This window comes from Anastrepha obliqua, chromosome 5, assembly GCF_027943255.1.
Source record: "Anastrepha obliqua isolate idAnaObli1 chromosome 5, idAnaObli1_1.0, whole genome shotgun sequence".
Classification (NCBI taxonomy): Eukaryota; Metazoa; Arthropoda; class Insecta; order Diptera; family Tephritidae; genus Anastrepha; species Anastrepha obliqua.
This window is the reverse complement of record NC_072896.1, coordinates 13,191,637-13,203,856: the sequence shown is the minus strand read 5'-3', so window position 1 is coordinate 13,203,856 and position 12,220 is coordinate 13,191,637. Positions and strand designations below refer to the sequence as shown.

At 36.1% G+C, this 12,220-nt stretch overlaps 1 protein-coding gene across 1 annotated transcript in view; it reads right to left on the bottom strand.

Moving 5' to 3' along the window:
- The window catches only part of LOC129247446 (uncharacterized), a 311,844-nt gene that overhangs the window by 146,995 nt on the left and 152,629 nt on the right, over nt 1–12,220 (bottom strand). The window contains exons 5-6 of the mRNA XM_054886576.1: nt 9,068–9,340; nt 8,471–8,896 (exon numbers count right to left, since the gene is read on the bottom strand). Of these exons, the coding sequence (XP_054742551.1) occupies nt 8,471–8,896; nt 9,068–9,340 (699 nt within the window). The remainder of the gene's footprint in view (nt 1–8,470; nt 8,897–9,067; nt 9,341–12,220) is intronic.

Below are 12,220 nucleotides of genomic sequence, written 5' to 3'. Positions count from 1 at the left end.
TTAAGAGGGAAATTTGTTGGTACTTTCTCCACGATTCTTAACTTCTTAAATATTATAAAGTACTACAAATTGTAAAGATATATAACATATTTTGTATTCTAGAAGTCTCTAAATTTATTACAAAATTATTAAACGTTTAAAATATTTACTTTATACTTTTTAAATTTTTGAAGTGAAACTTCTTTTGTCTCGAAGGATGAAACGCTGTGAGGAGTAAAACCATAGCGTTTCATCGATATGTGACGCTACGCCAGCGCCATCTGTTAAAAGCGTGGCGTGGATGAAACGCTGTGAGGAGTAAAACTACGCTAAACTACGTAAAACTCCGCTATGCCAGCGCCATCTGTTAAAAGACTGGCGTGGCGTGTCGTCGTGAATGTAATGCGGTCGTTTATTATTGCATTCTTATCGAATGTAATTTGTAAATATGACATTTGATTGACGGCCGCCGTAGCCGAGTGGGTTGGTGCGTGATCACCATTCGGAATTCACAGAGAGGTCGTTGGTTCGAATCTCGGTGAAAGCAAAATTAATGAAAACATTTTTCTAATAGCGGTCGCCCCTCGGCAGGCAATGGCAAACCCCCGAGTGTATTTCTGCCATGAAAAAAATCTGCTCATAAACATATCATAAAACAAAATGAAATAAATGTATAAAAAAAAAAAAAATTTCTTGTGATTCGAACCAAGGATTTCGGATCGGAAGCCCACATTGCTAGCCGCTGGGCTATCGCGCTGTGCTGTCGCCGCAAAATAATGTATCATAAATCTGTTTACCATACCAAAGACCATACACTTTGCGAACGCATTTCGGTGGAAACAGTTGACAGTTATCCCAAACACAATATTATTAGTAACGCGAGACGCGTCATAGAGTGTGTGTGTAGTTTTGAGCAAATCTTACAAACATATTTTGTTTTGTTGATTGATTTCTGTTAAATATGGCATCAAATCAACAAAAACGGAAACCGAAAACAGGTGCTGAACGGCAACGTGAGTATTTGGAGCGTAAAAAATTAAGAGCTACTGTTGAACACCGTGACAGTGAATCCTCCGGTTGTACGATAAGTGATAATTTGTAGTACCAACAACAAGATGCGGAACTACCATTGATGCAGTATTTCATCGATACCTTGATAGATTAGAATGTAGATCATTTTTTACGTATTTCAGTTACCATAAAGCCCTTGTTTCATTTTTGGAAAACGAATCCAATAATGATAATGACAATGCCGAGAACCAAATGTAATTGAGTACAATAAATTCATTTCTTTTTATATTAAAATAAATAAATAATTCTGTTTAATAAAATTCCATTCCATGCTTTCCATGACTTCTGCATGCATTATATTGAAATAATAGTTAAATTATTGATTTGTTGATAAAAGAAGTTTCACTTCAATCGTGCGGGTTCCGTGAACTACCACACACTTTCTTTTTAATTTCTAAAACCATTTTTTTTAAATATATATTATTTTATTTACATTTTTTCGGGAGGCAGCAAATGAGTTTTATGCCCATTCTTATCGAAAATATTATAGTATTTTAATGGAGATAGAAAGTAATAAACATCTTTGGCAAAAATTCCGAATTTTTTGGTGGGCCTTTGAAAGATTCAAAAGGTTTAAGAGTCAAAGAGTGAAAAGAAAGTTTAAGAGTCATTTTAAACCTTAAGTAGAGAGCTTTTCAATAACAGGTGTTATTGGTGAATGAATTGCGCTATCGATAGATGATTAACAATTTTTTATAGCCGGAATTGGATGGTATTGATCTGGACAGCGTTTATTTTCAACAAGACGGCGTACGTGCCACACAAGCAACGAAACTATTGATATTTTACGGGAAAAGTTTTCGGACCGTGTTTTCTCTCGAAGATGTGAACACAATTGGCCACGAGATTTTGTGATTTAACACCTTGTGACTGTTTTCTTTGAGACCACGTGAAACATAAGGTCTACGCCAACAGCCCAGGGTCGATTCCAGACCTCAAAGATGGAATTCGTGAGGCTATCAAGGACATAGGGCAGCCACTTTGCAATTCGGTTATGGAAAATTTCATGAAAAAGATATTGTCCTGTAAGCGTGGTCGTGGCGTCATTTGCCTAATGTTATTTTCCGCTATTAACGGCATACCTTCCTCTTTATAATGAAAGAAACATCCGATCATTTATATTAAAAAATTGCATTTTTCTTTGAATATCAAAATAACACCCCTTATTGGGAATCCCTTTAAATTTTATTATATGTCTCTAAATTTATTAAATTTCTAAAATTACTTACATCTTTTTTTTTAGTTTTTTAATTTATTTGAAATTATTAAACATCTAAAAAACTGTTTTTTTATATTTTAAATTCATTTAATTTTTAACATAATTAACTTTTTTTCATTTTTTTTTCATTCAAAACTCTTTTTCCGGTTGATAGCAAATGATTTTTATATTCATTCTTATCGAAAATATTTTAAGCGCTTTCGTAGCTTTATATGTTTATGCCTGGAGAGAGAAGTTAATAAAAATCTCTTAAAAAAAATTCTGAATTTTTTGATGAAACTTTTAAAGGTTTAAAGGATTCAAGAGTCATTTTGAAATTTATGTAGGTTCAAAACTTGAATATCACACAAAAATTAATGATCATAACAAATTGGAAATTTTTTTGGATAAGCAAATAAACAAAAAAAAAAAACTCGGATATTCACACCAACAATTCTCAAGAAAACAAAAAAAAAGAGAAATCAATTCCTCCAGTAACTTCACTTTGTGTAGATTCGCAGAAAACAGATGTTACATGAATTGATTTAAGATGATAAGTGAAGAGATTTTGATATGGTGGTGTCTATTCAGGATAGTTAAGTTTTTTGTTTTAGCAAGAGAAGATTGCAAGGCACCCTCATCAATAGACTACTCCTCTCTACGGAAATCTTTAGGTGAAAGGCTTTATATTAATTAACTGAAAAAGTCCATTATTGTATTACTTGAACGCAGGTCTTGCAAATCAACTGAAACACTCTGTCTGCTATGGTTGGTGAATGTCTTATGTAGACATTCATGCGCCGAGAGTGAGTGAGGGCTGTGATGGACTCCCCATCAATGTCGTTCATGACCTGTCAACATGCAAGCGGTCGAAATGGTTGTCTAAGGTAGGTGCCGCATGAACTCATTTGATGACAATGCACCGCCACATCGAACAAGAGCGACCCGGGAATTGGTGGAGACGTACGATTGACAACAGTTGGTGCATGCGGCTTACTCACCAGATTTGGCGCTTTCCGATTAGCATTTAATTGAGTTATTGATTTTTAGTAGAAATTTAGTCAATAATTGTGCGATAGTGAATTTTCAGCAATTTCTGGCTGTAGTTCTAATACTTCAATAATAAAAGATTTTATTGACACAATTTTATTCAATCCAATCTGAGCTCAATTTCGAGTCATGAGTCTTATATGATACTTCGCCTGCAATAAAAGACTCAATGATATTTTTCTCGAATATCTGAATTTTAAAAAAATTTCAGTTCATATATTTTATGCAAAGTTTATGTAAACCTAGTTATGTACATATATACCTACACTTACCTTCAATCGTTTTGCGCCATGTGTGAGTATAGAACGCATTCTTATAAAAAGCTTCTTCAACTCTCTGCCAAAAGCGCTCTCAAGACCCAAACGTTGGCTACACACAGCAAAAAGTGTAAGAGAATAAGTGAAAGCAAATCGCTTTCGACAAAAGTGAAATCTAATAAACTTAAATTTTCTTCAGGCGACTATAAATTTTGTTTTTATAATTCGGTTTTTTCTGCTCTTCTTTGTATGCAATTCGCCATACTTTAGGAGGTGAAAAGTCCCTAGTAGAAATATTCGCACGCACACATACATACACACTCGTATGTAAATAAATATTTGTGTACACGAAAACATTTTCACATAAAAGTGATGGTTATGTAAAGGCAAAGGCTAAGGAAAATATGATCAAATTTTTGTAGCTACTATGAATCCGTAAGTGCATTAGAATGAAAAATTGCACTTTCCGAACAAAAGGAACTTTTGTCGTCGTCGCCGTGGCCGTTGCCGTCATCATCAACATTGGCCTGTGAGAGACTTTTTTGCCTCTTAGTTGAGTTGCCATTTTCGTTATTTATATAATTTGTTATTTTTAGATTTTATTTTATATTTCCTTTTGTGCATTTGCTTGGCATTTTGGGTGATGTGCTCGTAAAGCAGTGGCAAAGCCACTGGCACGGCGGAAGGGTAAATATGTTGGTGATTGCTGTGGCAAGGTGGTACCTGGAGAAATGTGCGGTTATGTGAAATGTGCCGATGGGAGAGCAACTAACCACGCGTGGTAACGGTTGCAAGCGAAGTCATTTATATTCAGCTAGCAAGCATTTCAAGCAGTGCATTTTCTTGCATACAAACAGGCGCGCATGTGGAAATACTTTTCAAAGGAGTAGGGGTTTTGAAAAAATAACGCTCTTAAAGATTTATTTGGTTTATGCGCGTAAGATGGAAAAATGTATTATTGAAGTAACATAAGGTCTATGGAAAATATTATTAATTCAATACCGCTAGAGCAATCGCGTTATGTAGATGCTGTTGCATGGCGTCTATGCTTTTTTTTAGCAAATTTTTATAGGGCAGCTGTTGTATGTCACCTTTGATATTCATTAATATGCCCGTACAGCTGGCCACGAGGGTATTCTAATTTGGCCAGGTAAGGCAAAGTTTCAAACATTGTTCAAAATGTTTCAAAATTCGGTAAATGTTCATCAAAATTTCCAACTTTATATGAATTTCAGAAAAAAATTCAAGTATGCAAGTTTGTAGCTGTAAAGTGCAGGTTTCTAGTAGGTTAATAATCAAACTGTGTTTTGGGATTTGTTTTGGTAGGCCATTTAATGCATACTCCAAATTTTTTGTTTTTAAGAAAACACAGGCAGCAGAAAAAATTTTCAAAAATCAACGCGATTTTTGAACTACTTGAAACTTTCAGTTGTTTGAATATTAACATTGAATTTCACTTAAATGTGGGGGGTGCCGCCGCGGCCGCGGCGGACAATGACAATAATTTAAAAAATAAAAAAATTATTTTCTTCAAAATCAATACCGGTCCTTGAAACTTAACCACCCTTTAGATAAGGAACTATTTGGATTTGGTGGTCTTTGGAGGTGTGCCGCCGAGGCCGTGGCGGCTATCTGGCCAATATTATGTTTCATATAAAATTGAGCCATACCAATTTTTTCATAGTAAAGACAAATAACAATAATTTCTTTAAAAATTTGTATTTTATTCAAAATCAACACCAGCCCTTAAAATTTAACCACTTTTTATATTGTAATCTTTTTTAACGGACACCTCTATTAGTCGGACATTTATCTCTTGAGCAGACATCTTTTTCTATACCAAATCTTATCTATCGGGTAGACGGACCAAAGCTGACTGACGGTGAGTGCTCGCCCAAGCGAGGTTTCACTGTATTTATATTTCGATCGGGATCGCATGTACTTCTGCTGAAATATGAACGAGACTGATTTAATAAAACACAAACGGTTAATTATTGTTCAATTTTTATTTTATGTCCTTCAAAGTAATCACCATTGGAGGCGATACACATATGCCAACATCATCATAGCATTTCTGGAAGGCCGATTTCGGTATGGATTTCAGTTCCTTCTTCGAATTCTCTTTTATGACTTTAATTGTCTCAAAATGTTTTCCACGGAGCGGCAACTTGAGCTTGGGAAACAGGAAAAAGTCACATGGAGCCATATCAGGCGAATACGGTGCTTGCGGAACGATATTAACATTATTTTTGTTCAAATAATCGCGAACAAGACGTGATGTGTGAGCTGGTGCATTATCGTGATGCAAGAACCATGACTTGTTGTCCCACAATTCCTTCCTTTTAAGACGAATGTTCTCGCGCAAACGCTTTAAAACGTCTAAATAATATCCAGCGTTAACCGATCGGCCTTGCGGAAGGAACTCCGAGTGCACCACACCTTCGTAATCGAAAAAAACAGTCAGCATAACCTTAATTTTTGAGCGACTTTGGCGTGGTTTTTTGGGTTGATGTACGACCCTCTTTGAACGATTTGTACCACTGGAAAACACGTGCACGCGATAGAGCAGAGTCCCCATAGGTTGTCTGAAACATTTTTAAGGCGTCTGAAGCCGAAATTTTGTTGGAATAACAAAATTTCAAACAAATTCTTTGTTCAACTTGAATTTCCATCGTTAAATTCGAAGAACACACTCGAGCTTGACTTGTTTACAGTAGCACAGAAAACAAACTATGTGACATATCAAGCTGAAATTTGCCATGTAAGCTTACAACAGTCCTACCATCCAACAAAAAATTTAGTTTTGCCATATGTCATCCGCGGACCGTTTTATTGATAAAGTCTCGTTCATATTTGAGCAGAAGTATGTGTTACTTGATCTTTTTGTTAGTAATAGATTTTTTGGAATTTTTATTTGTTGATGGATTTGGTTGTTTTTGTTCGTAACAGATTTTTAGAATTTTTTTGAGGTCTAACAGATTTCCGGAATACTCCAATTGGATTGCTTTATAGTTGCATTAATTTTCTTCTGTTCTCTATGCACTCGACCTGCTCCAAAAAAATAAAATAGGTTTGCTTGTTGAATACCACTTTGCCATTTGTGAGAACTGTTGGACTTTGAAAACTCCCAGTGACTTCAACCACATAAAATTTACCGTCAGACAAAATTTGCGATTCCTCAGACAAACACACCCGAACATCAAAAGTTTCATGCCGAGGTGTCAAAATTCGTTTCCTTAGTTTCAAAATTTTCGCAAAACTCAAAATAATACAAATACAATACTTCTTTGTAACTATGCCTAAAGGTTTATAAAATGTCGCCCTAGGTACTTAGTTTTTAGAGCTTCTTCTAATTACTTTGGTTTCATAACATGATGACCAAACTTTCACTATTTTCAAGATATTCGACTTCAAAAATGATTAAAAATAATATATTTTCCTTGTACGCCCACGATTTTGAAATGTTACTCAAGGGACCGATTTGTTTACTCTTTTTACTTAAAGGGTACATCAATTGATAAAAGTCATCAGACTACCAACGGACACAGCTTTGAGCTATACTCGTATATCTCAGTTATTTCCAAGTTCATTCCAAGCTATCTTGAGCGTCTCCAGGTGGTACGTGGTCTACCCATTCTTAGACTAGCTTGTTGGAAAGGGTTCCAAACAGGGCGTGCTTAACAACATTATCATCACTGGCCTCTCCACTTCCTTTTTCGAATTTCAATTTCCACGTCCACTTGGTTAGCTTGTCTGAGTTAGATGTTGTACCTGGTCAAAAAATTTGCAGGCGTCTCGTGATTTCTGCGGTTACTTTCCGTGTGATGCAACCATAAAGGGGAAAGATTTGCCTTAGGGTTAAATATGCGGCATTTTGTATGAAAGCTGATGTTATTATTTTGTCACAAGAGCGCGAGGTTGGCAAAAGATCAAATAGATTTGCTAATCCTACACTCAACATCTACCTCAGAGTGGCCTACGGGGGCAAATTTTTTTTACACTTTCATACTGGTGTGCACCCACTGCAAGTGGCACTGATGTCCCCTCATTGAGATGCAGCGTTTTCATTTTCCTAGCTTGAGGCTGCTACCTTGAAGCGTTTCCTGCATGGCGTGTGAAGGCAGTTTTAGGTATTAAAGTTTATAAGCTGGTTTGTTTTTTTGTGTTTTACTAGAAGAGGAAATGAAATTCAATAAAAGGGGGAAAATACTAAAATGTATTGCGAAATTTGGACTCAGAGAAATACTTTAAATCCATGAAGGGGGCACAATAAAACTTTCAGCTCTTTGTAGTGTTAAATTCCCTTATAATATTAATAATATTAATAAAGAGGGGGTATCTGGTGTTGCGCCAAAGAAAATTCAACTCTCAAGTCTCGGGGTGCAATTCCGAAAAATTAGTAGCTGAATAGTTGTTTCAATTTTTGTTAGCGAGCATCTATTGCAGAATTGTTTTGAAAAATTATAATATGTAGTCACTTTTTTCATGGCGGCTATTTAAAGATTTATAAAATTTTTCAAAAATTTTGCAATGCAGATAACTAAAAAATGGTGTAACCAATTCTCATCAAAAACATTTACTATTATTTAAACCAAAAATTTTTAAAGCAAATTGCGGTTGCCGAATTCAGTCGCCGAATTTATCTTTGATGCAGCGCGCACATGGCGTATACGTGACATTTTTACGATGAGTGCGTTTTCGAAGTGCACGTTAACATTCGCCAAACAATGCCGCTATGTGCTTGACACACATTAAATAAATACAAAAAGCATTTGCTTTTGCTTTAAATGTATTTGCCTGCATCCGTTGTTTTTCGCTGCATTCTGGGCCACTCAAGCATTCCATAAGTACATAAGTGTATAACCCTTTGTGCTTCAATAACTTCAGCCCCTCGTACACTCCCTCCGGTACTCACCTCGTGCAGCATATCGATGAGAAATCCCGCCTCACCAGGCAAAAAGCGCTTCTGCCGCTTAACTGTATATGCAAAGCATGCCTTCAGTATGGCTGATGAGTTGGTCTGTTGGTAGCCGGCGCTTAATGCACGGAATTTATTGTAAATCTCCAAAAGTTGATCGTGTACGCAAAGCGAAAAATCGGGTAACAACCATGTCGAGTTGCCTGTGTCACGGTTTTCGCAGATACGTCGCGAGTGACCTTCGAAACTGCGCGGACAATCGGCCACAATGGCAGCGCCTGGTGCGCTTGTCGGCCAACGGACACCGTAGAGCGTATCGCTGTGACAAACATGCACCGCATTGCGGTCGATAACAGTTATGTAGACACTCTTTGATACGGGACGCACCGTATTCGAGACAATGCAAGTGTACTCGGCGGATTTCTGTGTGAATGAAAGTTGTGTGAAGAAAAAGAAAGATTTAAAAGTTTGTACAACGCATTGAAAAAATGATCCCAAAACAAGTAAAATGAACAACTTTAATGCCTTTTAAATAAATATAAGGCTTTAAAGGCGTATTACTGCAACGCTTTGCCTTCGGTGTTTACGACTCACTTGTATGTTGTTAATTTTCAGTATGCTGCCATCTGGATAAAGGTCTTCCCACATCACCGTGGCGGGATTCGATTGAAAGAGTACGCCGTTGCGTGTCCAACTGTAGCCGAGTTGAGCGTAGCGTTTGATGTCATCGTTGCCGGGTGACAGGCAACGCACGCGCAGTGAATCACCGCGTTGCAGTGTCACACTGGCCGGATCAACGCGCAGGCGTGGCGGTGATTTGATGTGTACATGCAGCGACCGGCATTGCTCGACACCCCAGTCGGTGACCTGGAATGAGAGAGGAAAATGGTTTTGTAATTTAGTGAAAGCCGTAGGATTTTATTTACTTTAAGTTACTTTTATTTGTATTAGTCATATCCTTATGATTCAAAGTATGAAATAAAGTAGGTAGGAGCTTCGATTACTAGGGCCTTAAGTTCTAAAATCAAAGCATAAAAAGTATCAGGTCAGTCCATAAGTTCGTGCGTTTTTTAAAGGTGGTTTTAAAATTAATAAAAAAGATGTTTAAAGTATTTATTAATCAATAATATATTTTCCTTCATTATTTACAATGTCTTCCCAACGTTTAGGCAATTTTTTAATTCCCTGCTCAAAAAATTGTGTGTCCTTGGAACCAAAATACGCTTCAATATCCCTCTTTATAGCTTCTTTTGAGGAGTAGTTCTTGTTGCTCATATGGGATTGAAGTCCACGGAAAAGGTGATAATCACAAGGTGCAACATTCAGAGAATATGGTGAATGCGGCATTAGCTCCCATCCGAGCTCGTTCAGCTTGCCTAATGTTTGCCTTCCGGTATGAGGTCTTGCGTTGTCGTGGTGAAACAAAACTTTACGTCTATTCACTAATGACGGTCGGTTTTTGTTAAGTGCCTCATTCAGGTTTGATAGCTGATGGGAATAATAATCAGCAGTTATCGTCTGGTTTGGTTCCAGAAGTTCATAATAAACAATACCGGCCATATCCCACCAAATAGACAGGAGAATCTTCTTGGGGTGAAGGCCATCTCTATGGGTCGGTTGTGGTGTTTTATCTTTATCTAATCATTGGCATTTGCGAACAGGATTATTGTAAAGGACCCATTTTTCATCACCAGTAAGGATACGGTTAAAAAAACTTTCATTTTCAAGCCGTTGCAGCAGCTGAGAACACACATTCACTCTCTGCTGAAGGTTGGCGACGGAAAGTCTATTCGAAACCCATTTTCCCAGCTTTGAAACCTTTCCCAACTGAACCAGGTGTCTGTGAACTGTTCCATGCGATGAATTTAACCTCTGAGCTATCGTATCGACAGTCAAATTTGGCTCAGCTTCCACGAGTTCGAGCAAGGCGTCGGAGTTAAAGACTTCAGGACGACCCGCGCGGAGCATCCTCCACGTCCCAGTTACCACTTCGGAATTTTGAAAACCACTTTTGCGCAGTCCTTACACTCACGGTATCCTCTCCGTGAACAGTGTTCATTTCTACAGCAGCAGTTGTTGCATTTTTACCACTTTTATATAAAAAAAGAGGTTGTCTGCAAAGTCGGTTTACTGACGATAGTTTAACGTGATAACGTCATAAGAAAATACTGATTGAATGGTTGCATTTTTCAAAAGAAAATTTTAATTTTATTTGTTTGATACATATTTTGTATGGATATAGAGAATGAGTTAACATTAACATAACATATACTTTAACATAACATAACATAACATAACATAACATAACATAACATGACATAACACAACACAACACAACACAACACAACACAACACAACACAACATAACATAACATAACATAACATAACATAACATAACATAACATAACATAACATAACATAACATAACATAACATAAGATAAGATAACATAACATAACATAACATAACATAACATAACATAACATAACATAACATAACATAACATAACATAACATAACATAACATAACATAACATAACATAACATAACATAACATAACATAACATAACATAACATAACATAACATAACATAACATAACATAACATAACATAACATAACATAACATAACATAACATAACATAACATAACATAACATAACATAACATAACATAACATAACATAACATAACATAACATAACATAACATAACATAACATAACATAACATAACATAACATAACATAACATAACATAACATAACATAACATAACATAACATAACATAACATAACATAACATAACATAACATAACATAACATAACATAACATAACATAACATAACATAACATAACATAACATAACATAACATAACATAAAATAACATAACATAACATAACATAACATAACATAACATAACATAACATAACATAACATAACATAACATAACATAACATAACATACCATAACATAACATAACATAACATAACATAACATAACATAACATAACATAACATAACATAACATAACATAACATAACATAACATAACATAACATAACATAACATAACATAACATAACATAACATAACATAACATAACATAACATAACATAACAAATTACCCCGTATTAAAGCACTTATCAACAGCTTTCATTTGATACCCATATTGTACATACACATCCGAAGGTTACCCGGATCAACGTTTTGACCTATATCTCGAGACCCTATCTACCAATAGGTATTCAAACTATACGGAAATCATCTTCAATACCTACTTAACAATGTGCGTAAGTTTGGTTTAATTCGGTTCAAAGACACGGCGGGTCCACGTTTTGGCATATATTTCGAGACCCTAGTCATCAATAGGTATGAAAATTACCCCGTATTAAAGCACTTATCAACAGCTTTCATTTGATATCCATATTGTATAAACACATTCTAGGGTCCACGTTTTGGTCTCTATCTCGAGACCCTAGTCACGGAACGGATGGAAATACTCTGAACTAAAGCATTCACCAACAGCTTCCATTTGATACCCATATTGTACATACACATCCGAAGGTTACCCGGGTCCACGTTTTGACCTATATCTCGAGACCATATCTACCAATATGTACCCAAACAATACGGAAACCATCTTCAATACCTCCTTAACAATGTGTGTAAGTTTGGTTTAATTCGGTGCAAAGACACGGCGGGTCCACGTTTTGGCATATATTTCCAGACCCTAGTCATCAATAGGTATGAAAATTAC